Consider the following 22,396-nt stretch of genomic DNA (forward strand, 5'->3'; position numbering starts at 1 on the left):
GTGGCGCTCATCCCAGCTCGCAGAAGCACCTGCCAGAGTTGTGCGCACCCTTTCCTGCCCTCAACACAAGCCGTCGGCGTTCACTACTGCAGTTCATTCAGACCCCACTCTCCTACTGTCCAGGCACAGAAACGATAGTTAAGTTCCCCCTGACCGGGGACCGCACGCTGGGCCTTCCCTCCCCAACTCCTAACGGGAGACCGGCTGCCGTAAAGCTCCGCTTTGCCGACTGCTGCAAAGCGCCTTACGACTGAACCCGGAATCGACCTACGGCCAGCAGTCGTCCCCGCCCTGCTTCAAACATTTGGGTTTCAGGAGCCGGGCGGAGGTGGCTGCCGGGTGTTTGCGTTGCACGCGCGCCGTCCGAAACTCGGCGGCGGCCTCGGGGCTGCTACGGCCTCGGCGGGGGCAGGCCCCGGCGCCCGCCCGCCTCCCGGCCTCCATCATCCCAGGGTGCACCGCGGCGGGCGCGGGCCCGCGGCCATGTTGCGGTAGTTTGTTGTTTTCTTCCTGCGGAGGCGAAGGGGCAGCTGTGGACCGCAAAACGCCCGGCTTCGCCTCTGCCTCCTGCAGCCCCCTCCCTTGGCTGTCCTCCGCCACCAGTACCCGGGCCCGGACCAGGCACGTTGGCCCACCAGCTGGCTTGGTGGGCGAGGCTGAAGGCCGGGCCCCGCGATTGCCATGGCGGCCGCCCTGGGAGCGAGCGGAGGAGCAGGCGCCGGAGGTACGTGAGGCCGCCGGGCTCGGGGGACCAGGGCCGAGCCGCGGTGGGCGGGGGTGCCGGTCGGCGGGCCTTCCCGCTTAGGAGAGGACGAGGCTCTCCCCGGCTCCGACTGTCTTTGTGTTCGGCCTATTCAGTTTTCTCCCCCGCCTTCCTTCCCTATTGTCATTATCCCTTGCTCGCTCCTCCTCTCCGCTGTGCAGATCGTACTTACCTGTGAACTTCCGTGTGTCCTCCACTTTGCAAGGCTGCCTAAAGTGTCGGGCCTATCTCTGGCGTTGGCGGGCATTAAGTGCCGAAGCCGGCCTTGTGTCCTATGGCTAGGAGAGCGCCCCCCGTTCCCCCACCGCGACAGTGTCATTTAGGGAGAGCGGGTCAGGTCGCTGTAGGGTGGGTGGTTAAGATTGTGGGGCCATCCTGACAGATTTAGATTGATTTCAAGCCCGTTACAAAAACATAACAGGTGAAAAGATTCACCTGTGTGAAGGAATGTGCGACAGTAGGCCATTTTGGAAAGAGATTTCTTGAGCAATAGTCTTAATAAATCCCTGTTTTAAATTAACTTATTTGTTGTCTGATAAAAACCTGTTAGTGTTTTATTTGTGTCTTGCAAGTGAAAACGTGACACAAAAGGTTTAGATATTGAGTCAGTTCCTTTGGATAGTTTCTCTTGTTTGCAAGCATGAACAATACTGATGAAACACCTATCGCTAAAAAATTGTGGGTAAAACTACTTTCAGGTAAAATTGCATATCACTGGGGGTTTTAAAAACATGTGGAGAGATACTTGAAAGTGACGTTTTAAATGATTATTTTGAAAACTTTGAAAAGATGGTAAAATATGGATAACAAAAGCATTTGGGATTAGTTCTTACCATTGCAACGTTGAAAAGCCAGTCTAGTGTATACTCGAGAAGTATTTTTTAGTAAATGCTAGCAGATGGTTAGGTTGCAGTCATCCTGTTTAGGAATTTTGGCCCAACTATCGAAAACGTTTGCTTGACAAAATGGAAAAACAAAACTACAAAGAGTAAGTGTAGGAATGTTGCTTCTGGCAATTTGATTTGTTGTATGCCACTTTTCTTTCAGTTTAAATACCTGTTTGCGTGTTATGTCTGAGACTTTCTAATTAAAATTTTAAAATATATAGCTCACCTATCTTTCTGGGGGTCGGAATTACTTGTTTTATAGCATTCCTAGTGTAATCTGGGAACTCTTGGGTCAACACTCTTTTCATTAGAAAGACTAAGGTGTTATTTGTATTTTTTCTAGAGGCTGAATAATATGTGAGGACGTTATGCTGATGGCTAATGGAATATGTGCTTGTGTATTCCTTTACGTTTCTCATTTTAAATTTCTAAATTAGTAATATCACTGAGTGTAATCCAGATAAACAGGCTTTTTTGGGTCTTCAATAATTTTGAGGTCAGAAGTTTTGAAAATTGCTATTTTAGAAGAATAAGTAGGCTTTATTCACGATGCTTTGGAGTTTTTCCTTCCATTTTGTCACAAGTGCCAGAATTTCCTTTGCTCTTCGATTCAAACCAAACTCCTTGCCAAGGTTTGTGAGTTCTGTATGACTTAGTCCCTGCTTACCCCATCAGCATGTTGTGTGATTGTTTCCCTTATCCTGGAAGTTCATCTTGGACTGTTCCTGTCCCTGCTCTTGCCAGGGCTGACTCCTGATCCAGTGGGTCTCATGCTCTTAAGGGAGGCTTTCCTTGAGAATTCATTCTTTCTGAGGAATGTCTGTCTCTTGCTCTTGTGCCTCTCCTCTCTTCATTCTGTACCACCCTTGTTTTCTTCAGAATGTTTATCTCAATTTGTAATTTTCTTCATTTTTACTTGTTTTTTAAGTCTGCCTCCCACAGTAGCCTGTAAACCTTATGAGGACAAAAATGCTGCCTGTTTTACCAGCATTCCACGTGTTCCTGGCACATAGCATGTGTTCAACAAACATTGGTGAATGAATTAAAGAATGAAATGTTTTCTTTACGAATAGGAAATAATATAATTATATCCTAAGTTATGTTAGTCATTTCCATGTGACTTACCTGTGTAACTGATTAAAATCATGTTAGCTTAGAGAAATATTTACATTGGTAATACCTTATTGATAGCTACAGATAGCTTATTTGGCAGCTCAGTTTAGCATATTGTCTAGCACAGTGGCTTTCAAACTTTTTAAAATGGCAGCCACAGAAATGTGATTGACATTGTGATTTAGTACATACATAAAAGTTAAAAAAAAAATCATGTACAATGTTGGTCCATACTATGCCATGCACTCTAATGTTTTCTATTTCATTACAGTAAAATGCTGATTGTGACCTAGATTAATTTCACAACCCACAAAATGTTCAAGATTGTCAGTTTGAAAATCACTGGTCTCCTGTATAGTAAGTGGTTAATATTTATTGAATAAAATGGATTTTGGCTATCCATAATCTGGATAGTAAAATAGTAATATCACTGAATGTAATCCAGATAAACAGGCTTTTTTGGCTATCCATAATCTGGATAGCCAAAGTGGGTACCACAAAGTGTCTGTAGGAGTGTTTGCTTAGTTTTTACGTTTTTTTTTTTGAGACAGGGTCTTGCTTTGTTGCCCAGATGAGTGCAGTCTTATGATCATGGCTAATTGCAGCCTTGGCCTCCTGGGCTCAGTTGATTCTCCCACTTCAGCCTGCTGAGTAGCTGGGACTGCAGGTGTGCACCACCATGCCTGGCTAATTTTTGTATTTTTTGTAGAGACAGGGTTTTGCCGTGTTGCCCAGGCAGGTCTTAAACTCGGGCTCAAGTGATCTGCCCGCCTCAGCCTCTCAGAGTGCGACTATTACATGACCCACCATGCCCTGCCATGAAACATTTCAAAGGAGTCATTTGGTATTGCAGTCAAGTAGTAAGGATAGAGGAATGAAATTGCTATCCTTACTAATACCAGAGAGAATGACAACTGTTATTTATTGGAGACTGAAAACAAAAACATAAAGGCAAAAACATTTTGGGGGAAGGAACAAGTAGTTTAATGAGTTTCAAGATCTTCTTAGTTCCAGTGCTTCCTTGTAAAATATAAAATAAAAAATCAGTACACAAATTGTAAAAAGCCTCCAACCTGGTAAGTGCATTATCTCGCTTAAGATTTACAACAGCATTCTTGGGCCTTAGCTAATCTAATTTTATAGGTGAGGTGAAAAAATGGGTGCTTGTAAATTTTTTGTTTTCTAGTCGATTCTTAGAAATAAAAAGTTTTAATGGAAAATTTCAAACACACCCAGTAGTAGAATAATGAACCCACATACCCATCATCTAGTATCCACTTTTGTGTATTTCAAACCCCAGGCTGGTAAAATTTTATAGCAAGATACACTGCTGGGATGAGTTAAGACTTTAGATACTAAACCAGTTATCTTAATTTACATTTGAGAGTAAACTAGCCCAGAAACGTTCAGCCACCTAACTGTTAGGAAAGGGAAGTAGATTCGAATTTAGGTCTTTTGACTTCTAGTTCAGTGTTCCTTCCACTGTGTCAGTATGTAGTAAGGCAGGAAAACTATGAAGCATGGTGCAGAAGGTGTTTGTTCAAAATTGTGAAAGTGAAACAAGTTTTTGTACTTCAACAGGTAAAATTTACCTGGTAGGACATTTTTGGAGCATTTTAATCACTAATAGTGCTGATAAATGAGATATTTTCATAACGATAATTTTGTGTGTATAGCCATTTAATTCTTTTTTTTTTCCTTCAAGAAAATCTTTCATGCTTAATTTCTTAGCTTCAATCAAGAGAGTTTGAGGAGTGGGGAAAAAATAGCCTCTCTCATTTCAGCCATGAGTACTTTTAGCATTTCTTGTAGGGCAGGTGTACTAATGACAAAGTCCCTTAGGTCATACCTGGGGATATAATTTTTTGAATGGCAGTTTGTCAGATAAATAATTCTTGGTTGACAATTGTTATCTTTCAGCATATTAAATATTTCATCCTGTCACCTTCTGGCTTCCATAGTTTCTGATGAGAAATTTTTTTTTTTTTTTTTTTTTTTTTTTTTTTTGGGATGGAGTCTGGCTCTGTCGCCCAGGCTGGAGTGCAGTGGCCGGATCTCAGCTCACTGCAAGCTCCACCTCCCGGGTTTACGCCATTCTCCTGCCTCAGCCTCCCGAGTAGCTGGGACTACAGGCGCCCGCCACCTCGCCCGGCTAGTTTTTTTGTATTTTTTAGTAGAGACGGAGTTTCACCGTGTTCGCCAGGATGGTCTCGATCTTCTGACCTCGTGATCCGCCCGTCTCGGCCTCCCAAAGTGCTGGGATTACAGGCTTGAGCCACCGCGCCCGGCCGAGAAATCGTTAATCTTGTGGAGGATCCTTTGTACATGACATGCCACTTCTCTCTCGGTGTATTCAAGATCCTCTTTGTCTTTGACTTTTGATAGTGTGATCATAATGTGTCTCGGTGTGGGTCTCCAAATTTATTCTGCTTGGAGTGGTGAACTTTTTGAATATGTAGGTTCATGTCTTTCACCAAATTTGGAAGCTTTTTATTTTTTTCTCCAATTCTTTTTCCTGGTACTCTGTTTTCTCCTTTTGGGACTCCCATAGTGCATAGATTGGTACTTTTAATGATGTCCCCCTGTTTTTTAAGGCTCTGTTTATTTTTGTTCCTCTGCTCCTTAGACTGGATAATTTCAATATTTTCCTGTTTCTTCACCTGTAGCACTCTTGTTTTCTTTAGAACGTTTATCTTAATTTGTAATTTTCTTTACTTATTTACTTGGCTTTTAAATCTGCCTCCCACAGTAGCCTGTAAGCCTCATGAGGACAAAAAATGCCATCTGTTTTACCATGCATTCCAAATGTTCCTGGCACATAGCATGTGTTAAACAAATACTTGGTGAATGAATTAAAGAATGACATGTTTTCTGTATGATTCTGAAAAATTATCTATAATTGTATCCTAATGTATGTTAGTCAGTTCCATGTGATTTACCTGTGTAACTGATTAAATCATGTTAACTTGATTTTTTCAGTCCCTCAGTTTTGGGACTGAAAATTGGACATTTTAAATACTGTGATGTGGAAATTTGGGAAGTCACAATGTCCCTGCTTTTCTGGGTTTGCTGTTTCTTGTTGTGGGCTTCAGTTGTCTGGTTTTTTATGACTTGCCAAATGAAAAGAGATTCTATTTCTTGTCTCTTGTGGTCACTGATGTCTCCGTTGTGTTGTGTCATTGCCCAGCCAGTGATCTGATGGAGATGTCCTCAAGTGACTGGACCTACAAATAAAACAAAACCCAAACCACAAAACAAAGAAAAACTCCTGTGCTCACAGGTAGCTGAGGTTACTTCATTGCTCATGCAGGCCACTTATCACCGCCCCCCCGCGCTTAGCCTCACCTTCTGCATATGCGGAGCGCAAAGATCAGCCAGAGGTTAAATCCAGGGTTCTTTCAAGTTGTTTTCTGAGCATGTGCCCAGCCTTCAGCGTGTGCATGGTCTTGTCTTCCAGATTTCCCAGTATACATGGGGGCCCTCACCACTCTGATTCCTTCATTGATTTTCCTCCCCAGCCTCTTCTTTCCCAGGCTTTTCAGTTTGTGTGTTGCTTACCTTGTCCATCATCCCTTGCCCCAGGTGACCCTGGTTAGTGGATGTCTTTAAATGCTTTTGACAAGCACTGCCTGGTTGCTGCTCTAGCCCTGAGAGAGTTCTGAGGGGGTGATCTCAGCTGATTCCTCAGAGAACCACTGGACAGGTCACAGTGCACAATCACAATTTTTTGAGGGCAGGTTCTTATTGACCCCTTTAGCATCACTGCGCCGGGAACACTGACTGCCATCCCCACTGCTGCCTCTGAGCTGCGAAATGCTTTCTCTGCGTCTGTTGTGATTATGAGTTCTTCCCCTGTTCTTTAATCTCTTAATGTAATGTATTGATAGATTTCCAGTGCTGAACTAAGCAGGCATTCTGGGGTTCAAAATCTTGATCTGCACATTTTGTTCTTTTTAATATACTGTTGGATTTCATTTTAGGATTTATTTGTGATCATAAGGGAGACTGACTTATTGTCTTTCTTCCTTGGTGTTTCTGTGTACATTTGTGCTGTCCTTTTATTTATGATACGTTGATTTTTAGAATGAGTTGTGAAATTTTTTGGGACAGTGTAAAAATCTCTTGTTGACTGTGGAAGAACTCTTTTCTCCAGAGCCATTTGGGTCTGGTTCCCTTTAAAAAAGTTATCTTTTCAATTTTCTGTATTATTATTGATTTATTTAGTTTTATAAGATGAAAAGTAAATTGCGATCATTTAAATTTTCCTGGAAAAATTATTCTTTATGTTCAGATTTCCACATTGATACAGAGTTAAGCAGTGCCATAGCTTCTTTTCGTTGTTGTTGTTGTTGTTTTGTTTTGAGACTGAGTCTTGCTCTATCTCCCAGGCAGGCTGGAGTGTAGTAGTGGTGTGATCTCGGCTCACTGCGACCTCTGCCTGTTGGGTTCAAGCGATTCGTCTGCCTCAGCCTCCCAAGTAGCTGGGATTACAGGCACATGATACCACACCCAGCTAATTTTTGTATTTTTAGTAGAGACGGGGTTTCACCATGTTGACCAGGCTGGTCTGGAACTCCTGACCTCAGGTGATCTGCCTGCCTCGGTCTCCCAAAGTGCTAGGATTACAGGCTTGAGCCACTGCGCCCGACCCACAGCTTCTTAAGTGTGTGCGTTGAAGGTAAATTTTTTGAGACTGAGACTCCTCAGTTTGAAGGAATTTTTAATTTTCACAACTTGATTGGTGGTTTGGTTGGGTTCAGAATTTTAGATTTGAGTTCATTTTTGTAAGATTTTTGGCGGTATTGCTGTGTTTTCTGGCATCCAGATCTGTTCTTGAGAAGTCTGAGGATGTTCTGATTCCGAATCATTTTTATGTGACCTTTTTTCATTTTAGAAGTTTTTAACAACATTTTCTCCCCTTTGTTTGACATTTCATCCCTTAAACTTAAACTCAGCCATTTAGAAGGCTATATGGCTAGGCTGGGAGGTGGAGATTGTAGTGAGCCAAGATTGCGCCACTGCACTCCAGTCCAGCCTGGGCAACAGGGGTAAACTCTGTCTCACCAAAACAAAACAAAACAAAACAAAACAAAACAAAAAAATTAGAGAGGGTCTAGGTTCCTGGGAAAAGAAATGAGTTTCAGTTCCTGTAGATTTTAAGTCATAATGGGAATATCCAGGAGGCTGAGCTCAGCTCATGTGTCTCTTCCTGGCTACCCAGGTTGATAGAGCAAGCCTTTATAACTTCCGTAATAGAAGGGCTTCTATCTTGTATCAAGCAGGACTTCTGTTATGATTGATTTTTAAACCCTGAATGAAGAAAGTTCATTGAAAGACAAACAAATGACCAATGAGCACTATGCTTCATAAACAAAAAGTTCATTTTAGGGAGAACCTGTCCTGGGGCCCATGTAACAACATAAGAGATTTTTAAAACAGTGACTACAAATTATTTCTAAAGCAACATGGTGTAGGAATGCTTTCTGAAAATTTGGCTTGGCTGCTCAGAACTTAGTAGTTATACTGTAAGGCTCATATGTTTACTTAGAAAGTTATTGGACATTACCTGATTTCTAGTTAATATTTAAATAAAGGATCTGGATTTCTTCATCTATAAAATAAGGAATTTTGACTACTAGTGATTTGAGCTAGGAACATACTATACATGAGTGTGATACTGAGGAGAAAGAAAGTTGAGAACTTTTGGGATACAAAGGTCAGCAAACTTTTTCTGTGAAGGGTCAAATAGTAAATATTTTAGGCTTGCAGGGCAGATGGCTTTTGTTGGAAACACTGAACTCTGCCATTTACCTCGAAAGCAGCCATGGACATAGACAATATATGCCTAAATTGAAATAGCTATGTTCCATTAAAAGCTTATTTACATCGATGGGTGGTAGCTAAATTTGGGCAGAAACAGGTGGCAGGCCCTGCTTGGCCCATGGGCTTTGGTTTGCTGACCCTTAGATTAGATAATTGCTAGAACTCTATCCCAAGCTAATAGTCTATATGGTGTCTAATCCAAGTCCAGGATTCTGGAAAAGAAGAAGAAATAGAATGGTAAGTAAAAGTTTGTAACTGTAGATGTCTAATTGCTGCATGATAGAGAATTCTGGAAATTTGGTGGATATCTTCAGTCTTGAAGGAAAATTGATTCCCGTGTTAAAATGGAATGTCTTGTACAATGTTTAGCCCTTAGAAGGACATTTTCCAGGTAAGGAGGGCATTGACCTCTTTCGTTTTGCTCAGTTAATCTTTTACCCCTTGGCTTTCATGGATACGCTGTTCTTCCTTTAAAGTTCTGCACTAATGTGGACACATTTCTTCTTCTTGGTTTATATTTAGTATGACTGCTATGAACTGGAACTTTAAAAAGGATTTGTCTGTATTCTAAAGAAAAACAGGGAAATGACTCAATATATTAAGAATACAAAGAGGCTGTACAGGGTTCTTGTGCTAGCTTGCCCTATACATTTTGAGTCATTATTTCGCTTGGTGCAATGTCTTCAGGGGTCATCAGTGTTGTAGCATGTGAAAGAACTTCCTTTTTAAGGCTAAATAAGATTCCAATATGTATCTATGCTACTTTTTTTTTTTTTTAAACCATATATCCTTCAATAGACTCTTGAATTGCTTCCACCTTTTGGGTATTGTAAATAATACTAATGTGAGCCTGAGTATATTAATACGTCTTCAAGTGTCTGTTTTTAGTTCTTTAGAGTGTATACCCAGAAATGGAATTGTCACACCAGTCCTTGGATTTAGGGGCCAGTCTTAATCTAGAATGACTTCATTTTAACTAATTACATCTGCATAGATTCTATTTCTAAATAAGGCCACATTCTAAGGTTCTGGTGGACATGCCCTTTTGGGGGATGCTGTGGTATGATTAAAAAATGAATATTTTTTTCCGCCCTGGTTCCCTGGGCAGAACTTTGGAAACCCTTTGAATTTACTGTCTTTTCTATGCTAATAAGATGGCTTATAGCAGGGGTGGGGGCCCTAGATAGCTTTGGGGTGGGGGCTTGTCAGAAAAACTAACTCCATGTTAAGAGGGTTAGAATGTTCAGCCTCAACCCCCAGCCTCCCTCGAGGGGAGAGGGGCTGGAGATTGGTTGTAATCACCATTAGTCAGTGATTTAATCGTTGGGTTTAGGGAGCTTCTGAGTTGGTGAGCACCTCCTCGTGCTAGGAGGGTGGTGCACCCTGACCCCTCAGACTAGCCCTGTGTTCCTCTTCATCTGGCTCTTCATTTGTATCCTTTATAATAAACTGTAATAGTAAATACAGTGTTTTTCTGAGTCCTGTGAATTGTTATAGTAATAGCAGTGGGGGGAGGTGTGATAACCCCAGCATTTCTAGACTTTAGCCAGGGATAAGTGTGAGTAGCCTGGGCACCTCGTTGCAGTTGGCATCTGAAGTGGGACAGCTTTGTGAAACTGAGTCCTTAATCTGTGGGGCCTGCCCTGACTCCAGATGATTAGTGTTAGGATTGAATGGAATTGTTGGTGTTGCAGTATGATTGTGCAATTTAGTACAGTCAGCAAGTCAAACTTTTAAAAAATATTGCAAAAGATGGCTGAGTGAAGTGTAATAATACAAATGCAGCATTTTAAAAACCAAACTAATTAACTTCTACCCCACCCTCAAACAAACCAGCACATGTATCCGTCAATCCACAGCTAATATTCCAGATTCAAAATGCTGTTTTCATTGACTTCTCCTTCCTTGTTATTTTCAGTCAGTCAGCATGCCTTGGAATTTCTAAATTGACAGTTTCTAGTTCATGAATTTGTCTTATTCTCCCCTCTGTTAGTTCTTGCTTCTTGCTACTAGATTACCCTTTGTATGTATTTTTTGTTTTGGAATCTTTACTCAAATTTCAGTCATTCTGTTAATTTAAATTCGTTTGCTTTTTTGCTGATAAATTTACATAATGTGAAATTTAATACGTCATTAAAAATATATGTTGTCCTGTTTTAATAATTTTATTTGTCCACACATTATGTGTTCACCTGTGTGCATGGATGAACATTGGCGGTGATGTTCTCCTAGTTGTACAATTGTTTTTATCAGAGAAATTTGGATGATTTTAATATCTTTGTGCTTTTAGGTATTGCAATAATATTTCACAATGATCATGTATTAGTCTAGTATAGATAATCAAGCTATTACGTTAATAAATGAGTGTTTTAAAAGTTTAAGGAAGAATAAAGAGGACCATAAATCCATAATTAATTCTTTGTGAAGAGATAACTACCATTATAGCAGTTTGGCTTATATCCTGGGCACACGTGTACACATACATTTTACATACGCAATGGCCATACCATATTGTATGATCCCCTCCATGATATTATTGGGGATATTTTTTCATGTCAGGAAACATAGTTTGACTTTAAAATTCTTATTGCTGCCTAATATGTAACTACATGACTGTACTTTTATTTGATCTCTGCTCTGGCTTTTTTTGTTGGGCATTTGGTTTATTTCGACTTTTTCCTATTAATAGAACACTTCTTGATGAACATCCTTGTACATACTACCTTTGTTCACTCAATGATGAACAGTATTTCTCAAAGTCTTGGGAGTCCCCAAGACTGTTTCAGTGTGTCTGTGAAGTCAGACTATTTTCATAATGGTATTAAGGCAGTTTGCCTTTTTTTTACCATGCTGACATTTGCATCAGTGTTGCAAAAGTAATGGTGGGTACATTCTCTGGTGGTTTAACGTTAAGGCAGTGGCAAGTATTTAATTAAATCTTGATCCTAGAGTGCATTTAAAAAATATTTGTGACAAATAGGAAACATATGCATAAAGGACTTCTGTTTTGTCATGAAGTATAACAGTTGTCTTCAGGAATAATGCCTGTCTGGCTGGCAGGGTAGTGTGCACCTGTATTCTCAGCAACTTGGAGGCTGAGGCAGGAAGATCACTTGAATCCAGGAGTTCAGTCCAGTCTGGGTAACATTGCAAGACCCCGTCTCTTAAAAAAAAAAAAAAAGGTACTTGTTCAACTTAATAGTGAGGTGCGCTGGCTTTTCTTATTTCTTCTGTAGAATATCATTTTTACTTGAAAGGACAATTGACAGACTGTGGTTATTCAGATTTTAGTGCTTGGCAGGTAGATTCTTGAAAATGAAGTGAGCCTGTCACTTCTAGTAAAACAGTGTACGTTATTTGTTGCCAATGGTAACATGTAAGTTTTCAGACAAAACTGAGAATTTTGGAATACTTGTATTTGATACTGTGAGGTTGAGAACTTCCCAGCACTTGCAGACTTTCCTGATGAGATTGGTGATGTTATTAACCAGTGTGATTTTGTATATTGGATAGTGAAATGTGTTAGCATTTGGAGTACTACATAAATCAGGGGACCAGTGTTTTCAAAATGACCACTGCATGGTGGCACAAAATCATGGTTAAAGGTCCAATAACAGTGCAAGACATGCTTGTTCTTTAACATAAGAGGGTATGAAATATTCATTGCTGTGGCTTCAGATTCTGCATTGCAGCTGATCTTTAAGAAATGGCCACTTTTTGATTATTAGTGTAGTATCAAAGAAGAATATCTGAAATTGTTTGAAAAGATAAAGTACTTCCTTTTACAACTATGTATCTATTTGGAGTCGGATTTCTTTCATGTATTTCAGCCAAAAAATATATCGAATGAGACTTGTCTTAGGAAAAAATACATATATATCACAGGAGATTGAATGCAGAAGCAGATAGAAGAATTCAGCTGTTTTCTATAAAGTCAGACGTTAAAGAGTTTTGGAAAACTGTAAAAAATATTTGTTTTATAGACTTTTTGTCTTTAAAATGTGTCGCATTAACATGTAATACTGGTTTGTTTCTTAAGTTTTACTCTATTCTCTTTAAAATTATAGTCAGCCCAGTTTGTACCAGCTGACCCTTACCTCATTTCCCGTCTTCTTTACCCTCCTGCTCTAGTCTTTTCCAATAAAGGCCTTAAGTTACGTACCATATATTAGTTTATTGGGATTACTGTTTGTCTTTTCTTACTAGAATGTAACCTACACAGGGTGAAGATTTTTTTTTTTTGTACGTCAGGTGTCTAGAACAGTGCCTGGCATATATTACGTGGTCAAGAAATAGTTGTTGAGTGAAGGATACAGGTTTCACGACCCTTCAGTTCTATTCATATTTTCTGCTTATCTTGCATTCTCCGATTTTGGAATGATTTCAACAGCCACTTTCCTTAGCTGTTTTATGGTGTCTCTCCTTTGGGAAAATACTTTAATTATTTTTGATGATCCTGGCCTCTAATTTTGGCTTTTGTGGATTTAACTCTGAAATTTCCAGGAAGTGCTGTGGAGCACCATGGCAGTTAAATTTCCTTCCGGAGGTCCTGCGCTGACGCACAGTGTGAGATGAACACAGGGATTCCTAACCCTAGCTGTCCGTCAGAATTAGTGGGAGCTTTAAAAAGCAGAAAGAGCCCAGAATCAAAAATCAGTGAGGAGACCGGGGATTATGTACTTGCTACAAGGTTTCTAGGTGATTGCTATTAGCTAACCTGGCAAAAAGATGTTCTCGTTTCAGCGGAATTGGATGCTGTTTTTTTCCTCCTTTTTTCTTGTTTTGGTCTCACTATTTTGGCCAGGCTGGAGTGCGGTGGCCATGCACAGGCATGAGCATGGCACACTACAGCTTCAAATTTCTGACCTCAAGCAGTCCTCCCTTCTCAGGCTCCCAAGTAGCTAGGGCAACAGACTCCGGCCACTGTACCCAGTGGATGCTCTAATTAGCAGTGTCTGCCATGGATGATTGTGATTAAGTACTATTTCCTTCGCTGTGTCTTCATGAGAAAAAACCACAAGCCAAATTTTTAGCTTATCAAATATTGGGGCTTTGGTTATGTTTTCATGGATAGAGAATGCTCCTTGTTTTCGTGAAGCATGACTTTCGATGTTTTTAAATTGATTAGAACTATTTTTTGGCCTAACATGTATCAGGGACAGTGCATCCTGTACATTTAAAAATAATGTATATTTTGCACTTATTGGTCCAAGTACCCTGTATTTGTTAGTTCTAATTGATTTATAGTATTTGAGTCCTCTGTATCCTTATTAATCTTTTACCTGGATTTCATATTTGTTGAGAGTAGGGTGTTGAATTCTCGATAAGTATTAATGTAGAGCAGTCTCTTTCTCCCTTCATTTTTGTCAGCATTTGCTACATGAATTTTGGTGTTCTGTTTCAGTGCATATATGTTTATAATTGTTATATCTTGATGAATTGACCCTTTGGTTGGTATACAGTATTCTTTTTGAAACAATTTTGAATTTAAAAATCTATTTTATCTGATATTAGTGTAACTGCCAGTTGCCTTTTGGTTACTATTTGCATGAAATATCTTTTTCCATCATGTGTCTTTGGGTCTAGAGTGAGTCTCTGATAGGCAGCATATAGTTGGATTTTTTTTTTGAGACGAAGTCTCACTCTGTCGCCCAGGCTGGAGTGCAGTGGTGTGATCTCAGCCCACTGCAACCTCTCCCTCCTGGGTTCAAGCAATTCTCCTGCCTCAACCTCCTAAGTAGCTGGGATTATAGGCACGTGCCACCAAGCCTGGCTAATTTTTATATTTTTAGTAGAGACAGGGTTTCACCATCTTGGTCAGGTTGGTCTCAAACTCCTGACCTCGTGATCCACCGGCGTTGGCCTCCCAAAGTGCTGGGATTATAGGCGAGAGCCACCGCACCTGGCTGTTTGTTTGTTTTTAATCCACTCTACCAGTCTGTGATGTGACAGAAGATAGTCAAGTGGGAAATGCCAGATGCCGGTCCTTCCAGTGGGACAACTATTGACCTGGCAAGAACTGTTGGGAGCAACCGTTTTGGAACTTTGGAACCTAACATTGGTTTTCATCACTGATGAGCTGGTACAGAGGCTCTCTCTGTTATTTTCATCCCCCTCCCCTGAAGCAGTTTCTCTTTCGGCTTTGTTCGTTTTTCCTTTTTATTGGATGCAGGCATTTAAGGAAATCTACCAGGTCACTAGTTGATTAGGGAGATAACAGAAGAGAGACTTCAGTGACCACACTTAAGAAGGAATATAATAAATAGTAGTTTTAAAAAGCCATTAAACAGATGGACAGCAACCTTCATTGTGTAACAGCAGCAACTCTGGGGAAGAATCTGGTTTCTAGAGTTACTACATTGCAATGTACAAAATATCCAGTTTTAAATAGTAAATAGTAAATAAAATATTACATTGTATACAAAGAAGCCTGAAAGTATGGCACATTCATAGGAGAAAAAGAAATAGAGGCCGGGTGCGGTGGCTCAAGCCTGTAATCCCAGCACTTTGGGAGGCCGAGACGGGCGGATCACAAGGTCAGGAGATCGAGACCATCCTGGCTAACACGGTTAAACCCTGTCTCTACTAAAAAATACAAAAAACTAGCCAGGCGAGGTGGCGGGCGCCTGTAGTCCCAGCTACTCGGGAGGCTGAGGCAGGAGAATGGCGTAAACCCGGGAGGCGGAGCTTGCAGTGAGCTGAGATCCGGCCACTGCACTCCAGCCTAGGTGACAAAGCGAGACTCCGTCTCAAAAAAAAAAAAAAAAAAAAAAAAAGAGAAACCACCCACAAGGATACCCAGACACTGGATTTACTAGACAGATGCTTTAACCTTCTTAAATACGCTTAAAGTGCTTTAGGAAACTGTGGACCAAAAAACTAAAGGAAATCTGGAGAGTGATATATGAAGAAGTAGAGAATATTAATAAAGAGATTATTAGAAGGAAACAACTTCTGAAACTCAAAAGTACAGTAGCTAAAGTAAGCTCTTTAGAGAGGATCAATAGCAGGTTTGAGCAAGCAGAAGAATCAGCAAACTTGAAGGTCAATTGAGATGATCCCATTGGAAGAGCAGAATGATAAAACAATGCGTAAAAATGAACAGAGTCTAAAAGACCTATGGGACACCACCAAGTGTACTTATATACACATAGGAGACCCACAAGAACAAGAAATTGACAGAAAAAAAATTTGAGGAAATAATGGCTGAAAATTGCCAAATTCATAAACGAATATATAGATAAAAGATAGAATCTGTACATCTAAGTACACCACACACTGGATATATTAAAACAACAGAAATTTATTCACAGGTCAGGAGACCAGAAGTCCATATTAATGTACCAGCAGGGCCACACTCCCTGTGACGCCTCTAGGGGAGAATCCTTTGCCTCTTCCAGCTTTTGGTGGCTTCCTGCATTCCTTGGCTTATGGCAGCATAACTCAAGTCTTTGGCTTCACATGTCCTTTCTCCTCTGTGTGTGTCTGTTTGTACCCAAATCTCTGTCTCCTTATGTAGATATCAGTCATCATTGAATTTAGTGCCCTCTTTAATATCCAGTGTGATCTCATCCTAACTTGATTACGCCTGTAAATAGCTTTTTAAGTTTTAGAGACAGGGGCTTGCTCTTTTGCCCAGGCTAGACTAGAGCGAGTCAGTCATAGCTGACTATACCCTCTGCCTCCTGGGCTCAAGCAGTCCTCCCACTGCAACCTCCTGAATGGCTGAGACTGCAGGTGTACACCACCACACCCAACTAATTTTTAAAGTTTTTTTGTGGAGATAGGATCTGGATATATTGCCCAGGCTGGTCTTGCACTCCTGGCCTCAAGCGACTACCTTGGCCTCCCTAAGTGTTGGGATTACAGGCATGAGTCATTATGCTTGGCCTTGTTTCTAAATAAAATCACATTCACAGGTGGCAGAAGGAGTGGTAAGACTTAAGCGTTTATTTTTTCGGGGGGACACAATTCAACAGTTAGAAGCAATTCTGCTATAAACAAATTTCTTCCTGTTTTGTTCATGTGTGAATGTCTTTATTTCACCTTAATTTTTGAAAGATCCTGTTGGTGGATTTAGGTCTCTTTGAGCACTTTGAATAGGTCATCTAGCTAAGTAGCCTCTGGCTACTTCCGTTTTGACGAGAAACAACTATTGCAGTTCCATTGTAGGTGATGAGTCATTTTTGTTTTGGTGCTCTCAAGGTTTTTTTCCTGTGTCTTTGGCTTTGAAACATTTTGACTATGTTGCGGGTGTTTGTGAATCTCTGAGTTTATTATCATTTGAGTTTGTCGAGCCTTCTGGATGTGTAGATATTTTCCAGTACATTTTGGAAGTTGTCAGCCATTATTTCTTTGAGTATTTTTTCCTACTCCTGTCTGTCCTCTCCTTCTGGTGCTCCCATTACACATATATTGTTGTGCCTCCTAATGGCCCCACATTTCTTTGAGGCTGGGTTCAGTTTTCATTTTCTGATTTCTGTTCTTTGGATTATGTCATCTCTGTTGATCCGTTTTCAAGTTTACTAATTCTTCTGCCAGTTCACATCTACTGAGCCCCTCTAATGAATTCATTTTAGTTATTTTTCAATTTCAGAATTTCTATTTGGTTTTTAAAAATAATTTCTGTCTCTTCATATGTGTGTGTGTGTGTGTGTGTGTGTATTTTTTTTTTTTTTTGAAACAGAGTCTCACTTTGTCGCCAGCTGGAATGCAGTGGTGCAATCTCCGCTCACTGCAATCTCCGCCTCCCCGGTTCAAGCCATTCTCCCGCCTCAGCCTCCCGGATTACAGGCACGCATCACCACACCCACCTAATTTTTGTATTTTTAGTAGAGACAGGTTTCACCGTGTTGGCCAGCATGGTCTTGATCTCTTGACCTTGTGATCCCCCTGCCTTGGCCTCCCAAAGTGGTTTTTTTTTTTTTTGTTAAGACAGAGTCTTGCTGTGTGGCCCAGACTGGAGTGCAGTGGTGTGGTCTCAGCTCATTGCAACCTCTGCCTCCTGGGTTCAAGCAATTCTCTTGCCTCAGCCTCCCGAGTAGCTGGGATTACAGGTGTGTGCCATCACATCTGGCTAATTTTTGTATTTTTAGTAGAGATGGAGTTTTGCCATGTTGGCCAGGCTGGTCTTGAACTCCTGACCTCAAGTGATCCACCTGCCTTGGCCTCCCAAAGTGCTGGGATTACAGGTGTGAGCCACTGCGCCTGGCCTCTTTATTCATATTCTTTATTTGACCTGACACTGTCATCATGTTTTCTTTTGGTTTTTTGATCGTGGTTTCATTTAATTCTTTGAACATATTTATAATGGCTACTTACAGATCTTTTTCTGTGAAATCTGACGCCTGGTCCTCTCACATGGAGTTTATGTTGCCTGCTTTTTGTTGTCGTTGGATTATAGGTTATACTTTCTTGTTTCTTCCATATCTTCCATATCTTGTAATTTTTTGTTGAAGTCTGGACATTTTAGATAATACGTCGTAGCAACTCTGGGTGCTGGTCTCCCTGTTTTCCCACACCTGGGCTTATTACTGTTATTTGCTTCTTTACTCCTTTGTTGATTGGCTGGGGTATTTTAATGAAGTGTTCACCCCTCCCTGGAAGCTTTTGATGTTGCTCTGCAGTGACCACAGCCTTGGGCATGCACAGTTACCCTGGGATGGTTGTCGTGGCTTTTATTGTCTCTCTCTGAGTACACTTTCTGTAATGCTCTGGGGCATAAATTGCTTTATAAATTGAGCCCATCACATTCAGGCTCCTTTGAATGGATAGTGTCCATGTTAGTGTTTGAGATTTGTTCTGACCCAAGCAGAGGCCCTGCTCACCTGTCTGTGTTCCCATTTCTCTCCAGCACAGCAGCTCATCTACATTCTGGCCATATTTCCAGCTGCTTTTACCACTCTCTTCCCAATTAGCTGTCACCAGAACTCTCCCTCACTGTTTCCAGGAGCGCTGTTTGACTTGAAGTCGGTTTCTTTGGAGAGTTTTGGAGCACTCTGGTTCTAAATGTCTGCTTCCTCACCCCCCACCTCTCTGAGCCACAGCACTTGTGCTGTGGCTGTGGACAGTGGTGTAGCAGTCTTTGGGTGATACCCTTGCCTTAGGAGCTGAGTGCCTGGGAACTGGGGGAAGGCAGCAGCCCCAGGTCTCCTCAACTTGACTTTCTTGGTGTGGGACCCCCAGCCCTTGACCCAGGGCAGGGGTTCTCTGGGCCCAGCAGTGTCTGTCCCATGAATGGGACCTGAGTGGAAGAAAGGAGCCCGTCCCTCTCGCTCACACTCACCCAGAACTCAGCCTCAACAACGGGTAGGTGGGGGTGGGATGTGAAATGCGGAGGTCCTTGTCCTCCAGCTGGGAGCTGAGTGGGGAGGGAGGGTGTCCTGTGTTCTTGGTTGCACTGGTCTCGAGTGGAATCTTAGCGTTACTGTTTCGAGGATGAAGAGGGGTGGGTCCTGGTTTAAAACCCATTAATTCTTGCTTCCATTCTTGGCAAATTTTTGGTAGATTTCTGGAATAAGTGTCTTTTCATTTGTTGTATGTCTTTAGAATTATTCTTAGAGACTCTAAGTGGTTATTATATAAAACAGTTTTCACCAGGCTCACAGAGAGAGGACCCATGGAGTTCCTCGTTCTGTCATTTTGGAAGTGGAACTTCTTGAGGCTACTAATTCTTTAATGTCTTTAATTCTTGGATTTTCTTTTCTTTCTTTCTGCTTCTTTTTTTTTTTTTTTTTTTTGTTAAAGCCCTCATTCTGTTTGGTAGTTAGTTGTATTAGGCCATTCTCACAGGGCTATAAGGAAATACTGGAGACTGGGTAATTCGTAAAGAAGAGAAGTTTAATTGGCTTATGGTTCTGTAGGCTGTACAAGTGTGGCGTCAGTGCCTGCTCAGTTTGTGGGGAGGCCTCAGGGAGCTTTTACTCATGGTGGAAGGCCAAGCAGGAGCAGGCACTTACCTTACGTGGCAAAAGAAGGAGCAAGAGAGTGAGCGGAGGTAGGGAGGGGTGCTACACTTTACAACAACCAAATCTCCAGAGAGCTCACTGGCTATGGTGAGGACAGCACCAAGCCATGCCGAATCTGCCCCCAGGACCCAAATGCCTCCCACGAGGCCCCACCTCCAACACTGGGGATTACAATTCAACATGAGATTTGGCAGGGACGTATATTCAAACTATATCAGTAGTGTTTGGTAAGAGTAGATATATTACTTCGGTAGAACTTGGTTGATTTCCAGTTCCAGGCTGGGAAAATTCTGAGGCTTTATATCATCTGGCCCTCCCTACCCCAACCACCTACCCCTAGGGTAGACTCTTTCTGGGGAGGCAGATCTATGTGCTGCTGTCTCTCCAATTTCTTTGCTTGTGTGTATGTCTGAGATGAAAACCTTTAATTTCAATTCTTTGTTTACTAGGAATAAAAATAAGTTTGTCAGGTGCCACCCATTTGTCAGTTCTTGTATTTTAAAATACATTGTCAGTGTTCCAGCAAATTTATGAAGTAGACAATAGCTTCATTTTTACAGAAAAAGAAACAGGCCTCTAAAGGGCTCTGCTCTTCATTGCTCTTTCTTCACTGTCCGTTTCAGTAGCCACTTGTCACACGGGGCACCAAGTACTTGTCACACATGGCACCAAGCACTTGGAATGTGGCTTGCTCACACTGAGATGTGAGATGTGCTGTGTGTGCAAAATACGCATTTAGTACGGAAAAAATGCAAAATATGCTGTGAATGTTTTCTGTATTGATTACACACTATGATTTTATTTATGTATTTATATATATATTTACATGTATATTTATATACACACTTTTTTATGGAGACAGAATCTCCCTCTGTCACCCAGGCTGGAGCGCAGTGGTGCGATCTAGGCTCACTGCAACTTTTGCCTCCTGGTTCAAGCGATTCTCGTGCCTCAGCCTCCCAAGTAGCTGGGATAGCTGGGACTACAGACGTGCACCTCCATGCCTGGCTAATTTTTTTTTTTTTGTATTTTTTTTAGTAGAGATGGGGTTTTGCTGTGTTGGACAGGCTGGCCTCAAACTCCTGACCGCAAGTGATCCATCCGCCTCAGCCTCCGAAAGTGCTGGGATTACAGGCATGAGCCACCACACCTGGCCATACATACTGTGATAATATTTTGGATATACTATGTGAAATAAAATGTATTGTTAAAATATGGCCTGTTAAAGTTTCATCTATTTCTCTTTACCTTTTATAAATGTAGCTACTAGAAAACCTGGAATTAGGCGTGTGCTTATACTTCCGTTGCTCAGCACGTCCTGCATTATCTCTATTTTGCTTAAGTGGAATCTTAGCTTTCCATGATTTGGAAAAGTGTGACAATTACAAAAAGTATTGTAAAAGTCTCCAACTTTTTAGCGCATCACATTTTTTTTACGCAGTAAAAAACCACTCAAAACCCGTTTTATTAAAAAAAACACTTAAATAACATTTGTGGTTTTTTTTTGAAAACCTATTAGTGATTTTTCATGTCCAACAATATTCATTGAATTGGTTTTCTTGGATAGCTTTGTGTTTTTTAAGATGTTTCATTATTGAAAATGGCTAAAGTGTTTATGACAGTTATATATGAAACTTTTGTAATTTGAAATGTCAAGTCAGGAATCCTTAAAAAAGTTGTTTTAGTGTTTGAATTATTTGCATTGTATCTATTTTAACTTAGTAAAACTGACTTCAATGGACTGTTCTCATAGATGATGACTTTGACCAGTTTGATAAGCCTGGCGCGGAACGGTCATGGAGAAGAAGAGCTGCTGATGAGGACTGGGACAGGTACGTGCCCCCTGTGCTTCACCTGACTGCCCGTGCCGATCTCTGTCATTCTAACCCTTGGCTGCCAAGGGGTCTTTACTGAACACAGCACCTTGACTACCTGGTGCTCTCTCTTGAGTGGGGCTGTCCCTCCTGGGCTAAAGTGAAGCTTCTCCATGCAGAAGGCTGACGTGGGCTCCTGTTCCAGGCCTGTGTTGTATGGAGGGCTGCCAACAGATTATAGGTCTTCTGTCCTTTTTCTTTGTTTTTGTACAGTAATGATACTGACTGTGGACACCCAGAGCCATTACTGGGGTGGCCTTGTGCCAGAGTTCCTTAAGCTCTACTTTGTACTGATTATCTGGCTACACTTTAATGTTTTTTCCATTCTAATATGTGTAGATGGTATTTCACTAATTTTAATTTTCATGTTCCTGGTTACCAGTGAAGTTGAAGATACCTGTTTAGGAATGGATGAAAATGACCTGTTTAGGAATACACACAAACACAATTTAAAAATCCACAGTAATGACAGATGGTAGTTTGATAGAGTGGTTACCTCTGGCAGGAAGTTATAATAGAGGTTAGAGATGTGTTCTGGGAGAAATACAATGTGGGCTTAATCTGGGTGGTGGGGCTGAGAAATGATGGTTATTCTTTATAACTTTTTTAACATCTTAAATACTGTGTTGAGAAAATGTAACAATTACTTTGAAGCTGCAGTCAATTTGAAAACGGCAGTGTCACATGTAGAAGTTTTATAGAATAATCTACCTTGAGAACTGTGAGGCCCTTACAGTTCACATAGCGCTGATTGCTCTTCAGTGACTCATGCAGTGTATTAGGACTCTCCAGAGCAGCAGAAGCAGAAGAATACATACAGAAAGATTCGTTATGAAGGACTGGCTCGCGTGATTATGGAGACTGGGAAGTTACACGGTCTGTAGAGTGGTGTATTTCCAGTCTGGGCCCAGTGGCCTGTGAACCAGGGGAGCCAGTGATGGAAGTCCCTATCTGAGCCTGGAGGCCTGA

General features: G+C 41.3%; 1 protein-coding gene across 5 annotated transcripts in view; it reads left to right on the plus strand.

Moving 5' to 3' along the window:
- The first annotated feature begins 253 nt into the window (after positions 1–253).
- RBM33 (RNA binding motif protein 33) overlaps positions 254–22,396 on the plus strand; it is a 134,181-nt gene continuing 112,038 nt past the window's right edge. For 3 of the 5 annotated variants that reach the window (XM_007983593.3, XM_007983594.3, XM_007983595.3), the window contains exons 1-2: positions 567–724; positions 21,307–21,385. In XM_007983593.3, the coding sequence (XP_007981784.3) occupies positions 682–724; positions 21,307–21,385 (122 nt within the window). In that variant the 5' untranslated portion in view covers positions 567–681. Of the gene's footprint in view, positions 725–21,306; positions 21,386–22,396 lie in introns of all 5 variants that reach the window. The other 2 variants (XM_007983596.3, XM_007983597.3) reach the window with 1 other exon arrangement.

The sequence above is a fragment of the Chlorocebus sabaeus genome, chromosome 21, assembly GCF_047675955.1.
Source record: "Chlorocebus sabaeus isolate Y175 chromosome 21, mChlSab1.0.hap1, whole genome shotgun sequence".
Taxonomy (NCBI): domain Eukaryota; kingdom Metazoa; phylum Chordata; class Mammalia; order Primates; family Cercopithecidae; genus Chlorocebus; species Chlorocebus sabaeus.